Source organism: Rosa chinensis, chromosome 2 (assembly GCF_002994745.2).
Source record: "Rosa chinensis cultivar Old Blush chromosome 2, RchiOBHm-V2, whole genome shotgun sequence".
NCBI classification, from domain to species: Eukaryota; Viridiplantae; Streptophyta; class Magnoliopsida; order Rosales; family Rosaceae; genus Rosa; species Rosa chinensis.
Genome location: NC_037089.1, coordinates 3,570,003 through 3,584,852, shown reverse-complemented (window position 1 = coordinate 3,584,852; position 14,850 = coordinate 3,570,003). Strand labels below are relative to the sequence as shown.

Below are 14,850 nucleotides of genomic sequence, written 5' to 3'. Positions count from 1 at the left end.
GCATTAAAGTGTGTTTTTGTGGGCTATGGTGTTAATCATAAGGGCTACAAGTGTTTTCATCCTCCTACACAGAATGTTTTTGTTACCATGGATGTCACATTTTATGAGGATGCATGTTACTTTTCTCCCATCAATCCTTCACTTCAAAGGGAGAAACACACTTTTTTGGAAGAGAAGTCTTGTGGGATTAAAATTCAGCCCATTGAAGCCAACGACACTCCTGCAGAAACAGAAAAGGCAATTGCCGAACAGAGCATTACGAGTTTTGAAACGGAAAAGGCAATTGCTAAATAGAGCATTGCGAGTTCCAAAACAGAAACAGCAATTGCTGAATCGTCTACCCTTCGCCATGCAACTGCCGAACATAGTATTGCGAGTTCTGAAACAGAAAAGACAATTGTCGAATCATCTACCCTCCAAGAAGGCCAAGCTCTTCCACCCCTCTTAGATACAGATAACCCTTGTCAACCAATCCCTGAGGAGTGTCCTAATCTTGAGGTTAGTGGTGTTTCTTCTAACTCTGATATCGGTGATAGTGTGTATGTTTTGCCTCCTAGGTCTACTCGTGGTAAACCACCTCGCCAATATGAACCAAGTTTAGATGTTAAGTCTAAGTATGCCATAACTAACTTTGTATCCACCCACCGGTTATCCAAATCCCATGCTTCTTTTGTGAATCAAAGATCCTCTGTATGTGTTCCCAGTAAAGTGCAGGATGCTTTTAAGGATCCCAAATGGTCTCAAGTGATGAATGAAGAGATGGAGGCATTGGAGAAGAATAATACTTGGGAGTTAGTGCCATCTCCACAAGGAAAGAGAGTTGTTGGATGTAGATGGGTATACACTATCAAACACAATGCAGATGGTTCAATGAACAGGTATAAAGCAAGACTTGTTGCAAAGGGATATACTCAAACATATGGCGTGGATTATGAGGAGACCTTTGCTCCAGTAGCAAAGATTAATACTATTCGAGTGTTGATGTCTCTAGCAGCTAATCTAGATTGGCCCTTGCAACAGTTTGATGTGAAAAATGCCTTTTTACATGGAGAGCTATCTGAAGAAGTCTATATGAATCTACCACCAGGATATGAGGCAAGCACAGGAGGTAGATTTGTGTGTAAGTTAAATAAGTCCTTGTATGGACTCAAACAATCACCACGAGCTTGGTTTGGATGATTCTCTCAAGGTATGCGTCGTTTTGGGTACAAGCAGAGCAACTCTGACCATACACTGTTTCTGAAACGCTGTGAAGGTAAATTAACTGCCTTGATTATTTATGTTGATGATATGATGATTATTGGTGATAATTCAGAGGAGGTTGAAAGATCAAAAGATCTGTTTGCATCAGAGTTTGAGATGAAAGATCTTGGTTCTCTTAAATATTTTTTGGGGATTGAGGTCGCTAGGGGGAGTTCAGGAATTTTCTTGTGCCAAAGAAAATATGTGCTTGATTTGTTGACAGAGACAGGAATGCTAGGGTGTAGACCTGCTGATACTCCTATTGAGCAGAATCATAAACTGGCTGAGTACCCTAATCAAGCTCTTACAGAGAAGGCTCGCTATCAGAGGTTTGTTGGAAAATTAATCTATCTCTCACATACTCGGCCAGACATTGCATATGCAGTTAGTGTTGTGAGTCAATTCATGCATAATCCAAGTGAAACTCATATGGAAGCTGTGATCCGTATTCTGAGGTATTTAAAGTCTGCACCTGGAAAAGGCTTGGTGTTTTCAAAGCATAATCATCTGGATATTAGTGGTTATAAAGATGCAGACTGGGCAGGTTGTGTTATAGATAGAAAATCAACTTCTGGTTACTTCACTTTTGTAGATGGTAATCTTGTTACTTGGAGAAGTAAGAAACAAAAGGTTGTGGCCAGGTCAAGTGCTGAAGCAGAGTATAGAGGTATGGCTCATGGAGTTTGTGAATTACTTTGGTTGAGAAATTTACTTCGTGATTTGAGATTTAAACCCAAACGAGTCATGGATTTGTATTGTGATAATAAGGCAGCGGTGGATATTGCTTACAACCCAGTTTAACATGACATAACTAAGCATGTTGAGGTTGACAGACATTTCATTAAAGAGAAGCTCGATGCTAAGCTTATCTCTTTTCCTTTTGTCCACTCAGAAGAACAGTTAGCTGATGTTCTCACAAAAGCAGTATCGAGTAAGGCATTTCATGACTCACTTGACAAGTTGGGCATTCGAGATCTGTATGCGCCAACTTGAGAGAGAGTGTTGGCGTGAGTCATACTTACCTTATTTATGTAGATATTCTGTAATATTCCGTGATCTGTAATATTATGTAATATCTGTAGTATTATTAGGTTCACTAATTACCTTAGGAGTAGTACTTTTCTTATTAGGCGCAATTGTAATTTGTATATAATTCCTTCTTGTAAGATGAATGTTATATCTGAGTTATTCAGTCAAAATTATCTCTTGTTTTTCGTTATATTTGACTTAGTACACCGAAACAATGGGAAGACTTATTCATAAAATGAATGAAAATATTGACATGTCTGATGCGTCTAAATCTAAATAGGTCTTTGATCGAACAACAGACTTCCGCACAACAATTATCAAGAGGAGTTGCATGATATACAAAACCAGAATCCTAGAATGTGAATTTGCTATAACAATAAGGGAGCCAAGAACTCAAGATGCAACAATAAAAACCATTATAATGGCCTAGTTATTCAAGTGTCCTGATTAGGAATTTTCCTACCCGCGTTTGATTCATGAAAGCTGTCAAAGTGGTCATGCACTGTCCTGCAATATACAATTGAAGCATTTCACATGCGTCGATAGATTAGTCTTTAACTAGCCGCCTAGGAAGTTTTTCAGGAAAAAAAAAAATGCAACGCTGAAAAAACGAAAAAAGTTAATTTTAGCGAGGCTATTGTGGTCCATTCCCCGTCGGAGGCATCCGAGACCAAATCTAAACATCTAAACGGAGACCGGAATAGCCGGTGAAAGTTCCTTCAAAAGCCGAACGTGGGTCCCCCCACACACGGGCCTCAACTTGTTTAATAAACGACCACGTGTCGGTCCTTATCCGTTTCTCCCACAGTTCCCCTTTAAATTCGCAACCTGCAAACTGGCACAATACTCCTGACGTTGTCCATCTTCACTTTTGAAAAAGCTCTCCTCTCTCTCTATCTCTCTCTCTAAAAATGTCCACCAATCTCATCCACTTCCGGCCAGCCCTCACCGCCCCGTGCGCCTCCGCGAACCGGAAGCCCGAGCCGGCCCGCACCTCCAAGTGGTGGAGCCCTCTCTTCGGCTGGTCCGCCGAACCGGACTACATTGACTCCAACAACTCCAAATCCTCCTCCGAGCCGGCCGAGGACGGACCGGAGTCCAAACAGCGGCGATCTCGGTTCGCGCCGGGCTGCTTCACGGAGGAGAAGGCCAAGCAGCTCCGGCTCAAGACCATCGAAACGGAGACGTTTCACGACGCCATGTACCACTCATCGATCGCCACCAGACTCGCCTCCGATTTCAAGAACCGGTCCGATCTCTGAGCCGGCGAGAACAAGGCTTGGATTTAGATCGTCCGAGAGCCCCAGATCATCTATTTTTCGTTTTTTTATGAAGTAGATTTAGGGGGTTGAAAATGTTAAAAGATGGTGATGGCATAAATGTATTTTACTTTTTAGTTTTATATTGAATTTATTGTGTGATAATTTAGCTTATTAAGAATGTAATTATTGACTTGTATATTCTATAATAGTATAAACCTCTGTCCTTTGCGTCTAAATTGAATCGGATCAGCAATTTCCATTGGTTTATTCGCCTGTCTGATCTGTACATGTCTCTGAAGAATGAGACCTAATTAGTTGTATTAATCTCTAATCTGTGGGTAAGTGACCTATGCTAACTTTAGGGTTTTAGTCGTGTTTCCGGAGTAGTTAGGTTTTATTTGAGGTCAAGATTTGATGTTGGGATTAAAAGTCAAGTTGGATACTGAATCTTACAAAGTATACCATATCGGAATATGCCTCTGTGAATCACAACTATCCTGCTGAATGCATGTAGCTCATGAAATGTCCATGACTTGATGATAATGACAGCTTGCGACGGCTACGAATAACCCTAACCAGATATTTGGAGTCGGAATTTCTAAAATTAGGGACAGATGTGAGGAATCAGAGCCAAACTCTTTTGAAGGAAGACTGCTCCAACAGATTTTAGATCGAACAAATTCTTGCTAGCCATCCAAATGTAGGACACATCGATTAGATTGCTATCAATTCCAAGTAGTAATAGTATGCCGTATATCAACATTCACAACTAACAACATGAGAAAGCTTAACAGAACAGTCTCAATGTGTGTTTATTGGAATCAGTAAAACAGTCTTGAAAACTTGTTGAGAGCCGGTGAAAAGGAAAAGAAATGTACTTGTGAATACTTAATAATAACTGGATACAATCTGCAAATGATCCTGAGACAGTATCAAAATTCTCTTAATATACTCTGGGAGCCATTGAAGCAGTGAGTTGCAAAGAATCAGCAAACCAATTCAAAGTTGTTGAAGAGATGTAAACTACCTCGTATCTCAAACTATGCTCTGCAAATTTACTTGCTCTCGATATCATAAAGATCTGTCCTGAACAAGTCTGTTAAGGGTCAACATGAGAATACTGAGAAGAAAATAAAAGATGGGTGAGAGAGTTGCAAAAAGTTAATAACAGTGAAAGATTCTTGAGTAGAAATTTACATCAACATAACTCTGATACTGTGTATCATTTTGAGAGAATTTTTGCTTAAACATGGTAAAATGCATTCAGAACAACAGAATGCCAATTCTCCCTAGGAACCACATGAAGATGCAGTGACAAACTTTTACTTGCATGCACAAAAGAAAATATGAGGCACTCTATTATCTATTGAACTGAGCTCGACAGTAACCTATTCCAAAATCTCAAATCCATTACCATATCACCAATACAAATTTGAGCTTGTGATTCAAATAAATTTTCGAAAACAAAATATCCTACCACCTTCTTCCTCCTATGAAATACCATCAGAAGATACCTGATAAACAATGAACAACTGGGACAAAATACGGAAAGCAATTAAAAACTTCGCACAACTATACAAAGTGTAATAATTCATCTTTTGCTCTCAATCATTGTAAACTGTCTATGCAGATGTCTACAGACACTCTTAAAGATCTATCCTCCTTTTTCCTACAAACAACCACCAGAACTTACCTGGTAGATAATGCTCATTGGTAACACAGATGAACACATTTACACAAGGGACTTCAACTATACAAAGAAATTTGCTTTATCATGCTGTTTTCCTCACGAACATCGTAAACTCTCAGTGCTAATATTCACATACACTCTTAGAGATTTTAAACCATGTAGTTGTGCCTTTCCCCAAGTTCAGTTACAATTCTTAGTCTATAGCCAGTCATTGCAAAATGAAAATACATGCCGTAACAATCCAAAGTTGCTTATGGAAAAGCGAAAACAAACACCTTTAAGGCATCAGAATACTAAAATCTATAAACACTCAGTTCCAAACTTCCAATTTCTCAATTAACATCCTCAACAATTCAAATGCAAAGATCAATACTTGTGTATTCTTAATTTCTTAAAGCATAGTAATTTCTTAGCAGCAGCATATACCAGTATAACAATCATAACGGAATTCGATATCAATAAAAGGATACACCAAATAAGAGCCATGAGCAAATGCTCCAACCAACACAGCAGTAAACAAACGGTCCCGCACAACCGGATTCTTCCGCAGTGTGAGTCGAACTGACCAAGAAAAACAAAAACCCAGATGTTAAACACGAACAAGATCACAAATTGAATCACAAAAGCGGAGCAGAATTGCGAAACTTACTGAGGGGAAGAACAGGGGCGTAGATGAGAGGAATCAAGAACTTAATTTGATCAGACTTGTTTCTCTTCCTTATTGCAACAGCTTCCCTTTCAATAGATTCATGCATACAACAAATTCATAATCAATATTATTGATATGGCTAATAAGTTTCAATGAATTGAAAACAAAACACAGAAACACAGAGAACACATGATGTTGTTTTCGGAGGACTTACTGATTAGAAGGATCGGATGAGGAGGGCCAGGTGGCCATGGCTTTGAGATCTGAAGAGGGTTTGGGTCTGCAGTGGGTTCTGTTCTTCGCTTCAAAACCAGAGTCGGGTCATCTATGGTCTCTCTACTCCCGGGTTTATACGCCCACTGTTTTTCTCTTTTTCTAATTTATACGGACACTTAAAAAAAAATAAAAAATTAAGATCCACCTTAAAGTGTAAATTTTAAAATAATTTTTTTAAAAAAAATTAAGAACTTCATGAGAAAAAGCAATGGAAGAGGACTAGAGGTTTGTATTTTTGAAACATCGTTCAGATTTTTGTGACGATCTTTGTATAAGAAGTCATCGAAACTCAATAGTGTTTATATGATTATCTGTGATCAAGAAATTTGTGGTCACTCACACTTAGATTTAATATTAAAAATTGTGATTAAATGAATGGTTTTAAAGTAGTCTAATCTCAACCTTAAAATTAAACTCAACGGTGGATGACTAAACAATTGTGACCATGTGAACACTATTTTGAGGGGTCTCAACCCTTCAGCGGAACTGCCAATAAAAGTTTTGATAGCTTCATCTTATTGTCCACTCGTTTGGAAAACACGACTTTCAAGACCCCCTTAAATCCTCACCATCAGAGCAACCACAATATTGGCTAGATGAGAGCAATCAATTTGATAAAGCTCTACTCTCAACTCTCCAACACAATGTTCATCATATTGTTTGATAATATTATCATTTTTTTTCAACTAAAATTATTATCGAAAAGTGGTTCAAGTCGGCCTTTTAAAGGCGGGTTATGTCATACTAGGTGGTTCAAGTCGTCCTTTTAATAGGGAGTGAGAATAGTTTAATAACTTTTGTTGTTGGTTCAAGTTTAATTATTTGAAGTTCCTCATTCATTGTTATTTTTATTAGAAAATTATAAATTATTCAAAAAAAGACTCACTAAGCAAATACTTTATGTAAAACATGCACCACGTCCTACATAACCGATAAAGAAACCTTTACGTGAGCAATAAAAAGCCGACTTGAAGCACCTCTAATGGTATAGCATATTGGGACAAAAAATAAAACGCTTGAAAAACAAATGTTAAAAGCAATCAACCTAAATTGGCGAACACTAATCTCTGAAAAATTTCTTCATTCTCCTTTTGAATTTCGCGCCATCGAGTATGGAGAAGGGGGGCTCCACCACCACCATCAGATATTGAGAGAGTGACTCCACTACCGCCATCTTTCGTAAGATTTTTTAGATAATATGTACGGTTCTGTGTTCTACACACATTCATGGTAGAACTCTTATAGAAAAACTCTACTTGTCCGTTTCAGATCAAAACTGAAATGACACAGCATTTATAATACAAATTTATGTATTTTCAAAATAAATAAATAAAAATATAACAAAAACTTTGCGTTCTAAAAACATTACCAATTATTCAAAAATAAATAAATAAACAAAACCAAATTCAAAAATTCCCAATATAAAAAAGCTTTGGGATTAGGGATTCAAAATTCAAAAATTCAAAATAAGGTTAAATATCTCTCAACACCCTTTTTTCCACTCTCCCCACCCAGCCTTTTCTTTTTATTTTCCCCCTTTCCTAACTAAACAAAACGGTGGTTCTAGAACACCCTCAAATCAGATGGCCGAGATAGTCGCGTCAATTTAAAGCCACGCGCCCCCCCTCATAGCCTTATAACTACTCCCCTCGCTCTCTACCTACTTCTAAACCCCATCGCCGTCTTCTTCTTCCTCCTCCGCTCTCTCTCATCTTGCCGCCGTCACCAATCCTATGGTGAGTCTCTCTCACTCTCTCACTGATCTCTCTCTCTCTCTCTCTTAGGGTTTTAGCTCCGCATCAGGTTTTTTTTTTTTTGGTTTAGGGTTTAGTCTTGATCGATTGGATTCTAATGATTTCGATTTTGTTGTGTAGGCTTTGCCGAACCAACAGACTGTGGATTATCCGAGCTTCAAGCTCGTCATCGTCGGCGACGGAGGCACCGGTAAATTCTCCGATCGATCCCTAATTTGTTACTGCTCTCGTTTTTTGTGTAAATATTAGATCTTTAGAATTTTGTTCTGATAGGATTTAAGGTTTGATCGATTTGATTTACGTTACTAATAATAACAGACGAGACTGTTTTTTTTATCAGTGATTTTTACTGTGGTGCTGCCATGTTAAAAGACTATTTATTTGTAAAAAGATTTTTTATTTTTTAAGGTGTAATGATGTTCATGAGTTTTTTTCACCCGAAATGAATCCGGTGTAGGTTTTAGCAATACTTGTGTGTTACTCTAGCTGGTTAATTTTGGCTTAGGGGTGAATTTCTGGAGCTAGAATAATTATGTATGCATTGGGGCTGAATGGTGTTGCATTGTACAGGAAAGACCACTTTCGTGAAGAGACATCTTACCGGAGAATTTGAGAAGAAATATGAACGTAAGAGTCTTTGTCGACGCCTTGTTCTGAATTTTGATAATTAGGGTTCTTTGGTGACAGTTGTCTCCAATGTTGAACTTTGGGTTTTTTTATTGACATTTGTTTTCTTTTTTCATTTGAAAACAGCAACTATTGGTGTGGAGGTTCATCCTCTAGACTTCTTCACAAATTGTGGAAAGATCCGCTTTTACTGCTGGGATACTGCTGGCCAAGAGAAATTTGGTGGTCTTAGAGATGGTTACTAGTAAGTGACGTTGGTTGTTGATATTTCACATAGGAGCATTCAATTGACTTGAGTATGATATTTTTCTATATATGCTGTCTTTTAAAACCTTTTGCTTTTTACTTGTTATTTTGATTATTGACAATTTGAAAACAATCGAGGGACTATATGTGTCTGATTTGAGTGACAGAATGCGCAATGAATACATGTAAAAACAAAAAAGTAAACTATTAGGGAAGATGTGATTACATGGCTTTTTCATCTTCTTTGAACAGAACTTAGGTGCCATTACTATTTCTTTGTCTCTATGGTATCTTGCTCCGTCTCTTTTAACGGTCATGATTTGGTTTTATTGTTATTTTGTACTAAGGGCTGTAATTCTTGTGGTTTAAAACTTTTTCCTCTAACCTTTCTATATAATTTTGCAGCATCCATGGGCAATGTGCAATTATTATGTTTGATGTTACTGCAAGATTGACATACAAGAATGTTCCTACATGGCACCGTGATCTTTGCAGGTGAGTTTCTTGAATCTAAGGATTGAAATTCTTGTTTTTATTGTTTTCTTTGACCACTTCTTGACAAATTGTTACATTTGTCTTTTACAATATCAGGGTTTGTGAGAACATACCCATTGTTCTCTGTGGAAACAAGGTTGATGTGAAGAACAGGCAGGTTAAAGCTAAGCAGGTGACCTTTCATAGGAAGAAGAACCTGCAGTACTATGAGATATCTGCAAAGAGCAACTACAATTTCGAGAAACCTTTCCTCTACCTGGCCAGGAAGCTGGCAGGGTAATTAAGTATACTCTCATTTTGTTTTATTAGTATCCAAGTTTTGACATTCATACTTAATATTAGTATTGCCTTTATTTCAGTGACACCAATCTTCATTTCGTCGAGTCTCCAGCTCTTGCTCCCCCGGAAGTCCAGATTGACATGGCTACTCAACAACAGTAAGACTTAATTCATTCGTGAACTTGCTATTTAAGTTTCTCTTATATTAAGATATTTTGAAGCTAGATTAGTCGTATGACATTAGAATGAAAATCTGGTATAGAAGTATATCATCTCACCTTGGAGTTTGTTGATGTTCTTTCAGGCACGAGGCTGAGCTTGTAGCTGCAGCTGCCCAACCTCTTCCCGATGACGATGATGATGCATTTGACTAGGGTCCTTGTTAGAAAGGCTTTGCTTCATTCAATCCTCATTGTTTCTTTTCGGGATCCTTTTGGAAATTTCAGCCATATAGGCAGAATTTGGATTTGGTTTTGAGCGTAATATTTATGTATTGAATACAGTGGATCGTTTTAGTTAAGATGTTACTTCGGCTAATGTTATTTATCGTATGTGAAATCCTTTTACTTGTTTTATAAAGCCTGTTAAAATTTGCTGCATCCTAGATGAGTAGTTCCAAGTTGGCTGGGAAGCTCAACTTTTTAGCATTTTGTAATGGCGCTAATGGGTCGGGGCTGCGGTTGGGTACTTGGGTTTGCGTGGACTGGAGTCTCGAGTACAAGAATGAACCCATTGGTCTTAAAGAGTCACTGGGCCTTGCTTTAATGGCTTTTGAACAATTGCGTATTACTTGGGTGGTATTGCAGAACCCTTTTGCTAAATGTAGCTGATTGGGCTTGTGGGAATGGGATCTCATTCCCTGGACAAAAAATGTATTGGCAGAGGATGAGTCTCTCTACCAATACTAGAAATAACCTCCATCGTAGTGTTGCTGGAGTGAGGCGAAACCCGCTGTGACATCACAAATGAATCACAACTGATTAGAATGTTGACCTGAGCATCAAGACGAAGATTGTATCTGCCCCATTGCAGAAATAGAAGTGTTGGTGGTGGTGAGGCAGAACTTGCTGCGACTTCACCACTGATTAGAATGTAGACGCTGAGCATCATAAAATGAAGATTGAATATGCTCCATTGTAGAAAACTAGAAATAGAACAGTGTTGCTGGAGGTGAGGCGAAACCCACTGCGACATCACAACTGATTAGAATGTTGACATTGAGCATGATAAGACGAAGATTGTGTCTGCTCCATTGTAGAAATACAACAGTGTTGCTGGAGGTGAGGTGAAACCCGCTGCAACATCAAAACTGATTAGAATGCTGAAGCTGAGCATAAGAAGAGGAAGATCGTATCTGCAAAGGTTGTAATTGCTGAATGCTTGATGACCCGACCCCGATCAGGAACAGGATCTTCTGAGCTTAGGTGATGATGGAGGTTGATTTTTCTAGTACTGTTTTAATGTTGCAATAACAAGCGTAGTTGGTATGGTAGTACTTTCAGGTCTGTCGTCGTGTCACGAGTTAGTTAGGACTCGGAAGGTGTTAGTGTTTGGTTTGTGTTCCAGTGATGTTGTTATTGTGTTATGTACTATTTGTGAACCAGGAACAAGATAACAACAGTGAACTGTATTAGTCAGTACTGTTAACTGTATTAGTCAGTACTATAATCATTATAACCATAACATGTGAAGTCCACATGGCCAAGGAGATGCATAGATGTCCTTTGGTTTTTTTAAGGAAAATTTTTTTGGTAGGGTAGAACGTAGAAGTGTCGTTGAAAATCCTCAAAATATTATTACCTCATATATTAAAACTCTTTTTGTTGCATTGAACGTTGTACTTGTGATGTTCGTAATTTACTGATTGGATTACCCTAATAGTCCGATGGCATGATTGAGAACTCACTTCATTTTTTCTTTCAAATTAAACTTGAGACTTCTATCGATACTTGTTAGTAAATTGCTTTATCACCGAACCTAATGAATCCAACCAGGAAAACGCACTCTTCCTCTGGAATCCTGTTGGTTTTGGGAGCATCAAGCACAAAGGCACAAAAGGCACAAAGACAAGGACCCAAGCAAAAGCCACTTGCTGGGTCTCAGAAGCTGAAGGCGCAAGCAAGCATAGTGAATAGTACGCGTGCTTGTGCTTCATTGAAACGACAACAGTGGCTTCCCGGTCTCACCCTAGTGTGTGATTTCCCAATTGCAGAAGGACTTGTCCTTATCCATGTCTGTTCCAAGCAACACTGGGCACTATGCAAAATTGCAAACCGAAACAAAACCGACCCTCTTATATGGGTTTCCACTGTGGGTACTATTGGGACATCCACATCATTCCAACCGGGACTCCCTATATAACAGTGGAGAGGGGCATGCATGTGAAAGCTGCTCGTCTTGGCCTAACTTTGCCAGCATGTCTCTCTTGTCTATCATGACCTCGACACTGTCCAAAACTTCAGGGGGCTCTATCTCCCTATCTATGATCAAGTTCCACAAGAACCTCACGTCATTGAAGCTCACTAGATAACATATATTCCTGACGACTAAGTAAAGAAGGGGTGGCCCTTTGGAGCTGGTAAATCGTCGATTTTGAAATGAGGGTGGCTTTCGGTGTCGGTAGGTGGTCGGGTAGATTGGCTTCATATAATATGTGATATCAATGTGTCTGGCTTTGGGCAATGTGGGCTATCAGAAGCAGCACTAGTAGCACTAGCAGGGCCACAACGAATGTGATATCGATTCCAAAGCTAAGAAGCTGCTGCTGCTGCAAACTGCATAAAGCCCTCTTTCTCACATGAGTCATATCTTTTCGAAAAGTTTGTTTCCATTGCTATTATCCATGAATGGGCTCTCCTAGCAATGACTTCTCTGTCTTGCTTTTTTTGGTGAAATGGCTCCGTCCTGTCTTTCTTTTTCTGTTTTATTGCTAGCTAGGTATATTCTATCATTGCCCTCTGCAATTTTTATTTATGTCTAGTACAAAAAACTCAACCCATTTGTACATTTTTTTTTACAAGAGTTGATAAAAGAGTGACTTCGATTAAAACTTTAATAATCCGACATTGGAAAAGTGAAAATCATGTATTGGCTCCTAAAGAAATGGATCCCATCATATTATACACTGTCAAGGCCTTTGGTAAACTTTATATTGGTCTAGACATTTCAAATGGCTACACTCGAGAAATATCAGCATGTTCGATACATATGTAATACATTTAATTTGTGTGCATAATAATTGAAACCCATCATATCAGCATGTTCGATACATACGTATATATACTCTATTAATACATTAATTTATGTGCATAATAAATGAAACCCCATCATAACCCTAATGATCTTTAAAGGGTAGGATAACAAGTGTTTGATGAGATGTGTCAAAAAGAATCCTCTTCATCACTCTTCTGTTGTGCCTGTATTTGAGTACTGTGTAGATGCATTTACCTACCTGTATGTCTATGTTAGCCTTGGCTAGCTAATATATTTGAGTGCAACAGTGAATGAGGATTGCGACTCATCGTCACCTGGCCCATCATATGAGTAGATACGAAATTCAAATAGATGAAGGGAGGGAGGGGAGCATAAGTATTTAAGTAGAGAGAAGCTAAACTGCCAAAGCTAGCTAGCTAGCTAGCTAGGCCTCATCTGCTTCATACTCATAAGTATATTTCCATGGTGGGGCGAGGGGCATGAATGATGATGATGATGATCAGACTTGGAGGGAGGAAGGAATTCATGTCATTCATTGTAGCATTAGGTCAGGCTAAGGTGCCTGCACCAGAAGTAACTATACAGTATATACAGTACCTCATTTTCATGTAAACTTGGAACAGAGCAGGACATGTACTGCAATGCCAGCATGTGCTTACGCGTAACGGGACTGGCATGAATAGGGGAGGGTACCAAGCAACTGTCACTGTCTATGGCTATATGTATATGCATCTGTTTGTAGCTCCTCCCTCTTCCTCCAGCTCCTCCTCCTACTGTTCTGCTATAATATAGCCAAACCTGAATTTAATGCCACCATTGATAATCACAGTGGCTTATTTCACCTCCCCTACCCCTCTGTCTTTGCTTAATTAATTGGGTCTGATACGATGGTCTGTCTGGATTTCCACATATGCTTTAACATTCCTTTCAATTTCAAGTCACTTAGACACTTAGAAAGGGCAATGACTTTAGTCCTCATTAAATATTGTTTGCTTAGATAGCTAATGAGATTAAGTTACCCTTTTCTAAGATGAGGGGGCCATTTGCCGAAAGGCCAATTTGGGATTGAATAAACTGTGGACTCTAACTTGTGTTTACTTCACAACTAATTGTTCTACAGTGCAATCCCAACTGATTATGCAATTTGGGATTGCATTATTTCCGTTATCATTTATCAAACTCTAATTTGAATTGTAAGTTGAACAATTTAGTTTAAGTGTGTAATTGGGCGAATGTAACGTTAATTTCTTAATATATTAATACAGATATATGTGAAGGACCTTAAAGCTAATTTAACTATAATATCTTAGATGTGTTCATGGGTATTTACTTTTAAGAATTTCAAAAGCATTGTGATGATAGTTTCATATCTCTGGAATGACTTGCCCTTGCAGTTGTAATGAGTAGCAATGTTCTCTATTCTTGTGAGAATCCTGCAAAAGCTGGTAATGGAAATATTTATAACCATTGTGATTCCCCTTTTATTACTGTTTGGGGTTCTTCTCAACAAATTCAACGGATGTTTTTTTTTTTTTTTTCACTTGATCATTGAAACAAAGAAACTATAATCAATGTAACATATTTTAGATAGTATTATACCAAATTATGGCCAAGAAGGATTAACTAGTAAAGTGATACAATTATATGAAATGAAAGGAATAGTCCAAGCTAATATACTAGAGTTTTTTACTTGAGGTGTCACATGATTGACAGTAAACATTCCTCCAACATATTCCTAATCTGTACTTGGTGAAAATAAAATTTTCATTGTGCCATGCAAAACCACGTGCCTCGATCCAAACCAAGAAAAGTAGAATTTATCTTGTCTAAAAAGGAGATTAACTAAGCAGTAAACTAATCAGGGGTGGCAATTAAGGGTTTGTGAAGCTTACAACTTAGAACTTAGAAGACATGGTTGTTGGGAAGAGACATGCATGGACAAAGATGGTTTCATAGAGACAAAACATATATATGACATTTTTCTTGATGGAAATGTGGCACTTTGTGCTTCCAATAGTTTTTTCTTGTTGTTATGCATGGAGATCAATGAACATATACGCTAGTTTATCTCATTGGCGATGAGAAGGA

The 14,850-nt window shown here is 38.3% G+C and overlaps 3 protein-coding genes across 6 annotated transcripts; 2 read left to right on the top strand and 1 right to left on the bottom strand.

Moving 5' to 3' along the window:
* Positions 1–3,182: 3,182 nt before the first annotated feature.
* On the top strand, positions 3,183–3,533 carry LOC112183505. The gene has a single exon (XM_024321889.1). The coding sequence runs from the start codon at positions 3,183–3,185 to the stop codon at positions 3,531–3,533; it is 351 nt and encodes a 116-aa protein (XP_024177657.1).
* A 699-nt stretch (positions 3,534–4,232) lies between these two features.
* LOC112187783 lies at positions 4,233–6,246 on the bottom strand. Of its 4 annotated transcripts, none has more exons than XR_005807154.1 (5): positions 6,087–6,246; positions 5,873–5,958; positions 5,650–5,784; positions 4,561–4,653; positions 4,233–4,454 (listed from the first exon to the last, which is right to left on the bottom strand). XR_005807154.1 is itself a non-coding variant. In XM_024326712.2 (5 exons), exons 1-4 carry the CDS (start codon positions 6,122–6,124, stop codon positions 4,589–4,591), a joined length of 246 nt encoding a protein of 81 aa, XP_024182480.1. In that variant the 5' UTR covers positions 6,125–6,244; the 3' UTR covers positions 4,261–4,454; positions 4,561–4,588. The 4 variants fall into 4 exon arrangements, 3 of the variants coding, with proteins under 3 accessions (XP_024182480.1, XP_040371235.1, XP_024182479.1); XM_024326712.2 differs by having other exon boundaries at positions 4,261–4,454; positions 4,561–4,619; positions 5,694–5,784; positions 6,087–6,244; XM_040515301.1 differs by having other exon boundaries at positions 4,268–4,653.
* A 1,478-nt stretch (positions 6,247–7,724) lies between these two features.
* LOC112189674 (GTP-binding nuclear protein Ran-3) lies at positions 7,725–10,148 on the top strand. Its single transcript, XM_024329020.2, has 8 exons — positions 7,725–7,884; positions 8,023–8,092; positions 8,473–8,529; positions 8,656–8,773; positions 9,181–9,270; positions 9,367–9,546; positions 9,630–9,707; positions 9,854–10,148. Exons 1-8 carry the CDS (start codon positions 7,882–7,884, stop codon positions 9,921–9,923), a joined length of 666 nt encoding a protein of 221 aa, XP_024184788.1. The 5' UTR covers positions 7,725–7,881; the 3' UTR covers positions 9,924–10,148.
* The last annotated feature ends 4,702 nt before the right edge of the window (positions 10,149–14,850 follow it).

What these genes read in the sequence shown, in the direction of transcription:
- LOC112187783 (XM_040515301.1), bottom strand. Translation starts at nt 6,124, where the DNA reads ATGGCCACCTGGCCCTCCTCATCCGATCCTTCTAATCA. An exon ending in TCATCCGATCCTTCTAATCA is followed by an intron (nt 5,959 to 6,086) that starts GTAAGTCCTCCG and finishes ATCTATTGAAAG; the next exon opens with GGAAGCTGTTGCAATAAGGA. An exon ending in CGCCCCTGTTCTTCCCCTCA is followed by an intron (nt 5,785 to 5,872) that starts GTAAGTTTCGCA and finishes TTTCTTGGTCAG; the next exon opens with TTCGACTCACACTGCGGAAG.
- LOC112183505 (XM_024321889.1), top strand. Translation starts at nt 3,183, where the DNA reads ATGTCCACCAATCTCATCCACTTCCGGCCAGCCCTCACCGCCCCGTGC.
- LOC112189674 (XM_024329020.2), top strand. An exon ending in CGTCGGCGACGGAGGCACCG is followed by an intron (nt 8,093 to 8,472) that starts GTAAATTCTCCG and finishes TGCATTGTACAG; the next exon opens with GAAAGACCACTTTCGTGAAG. An exon ending in GACATGGCTACTCAACAACA is followed by an intron (nt 9,708 to 9,853) that starts GTAAGACTTAAT and finishes ATGTTCTTTCAG; the next exon opens with GCACGAGGCTGAGCTTGTAG.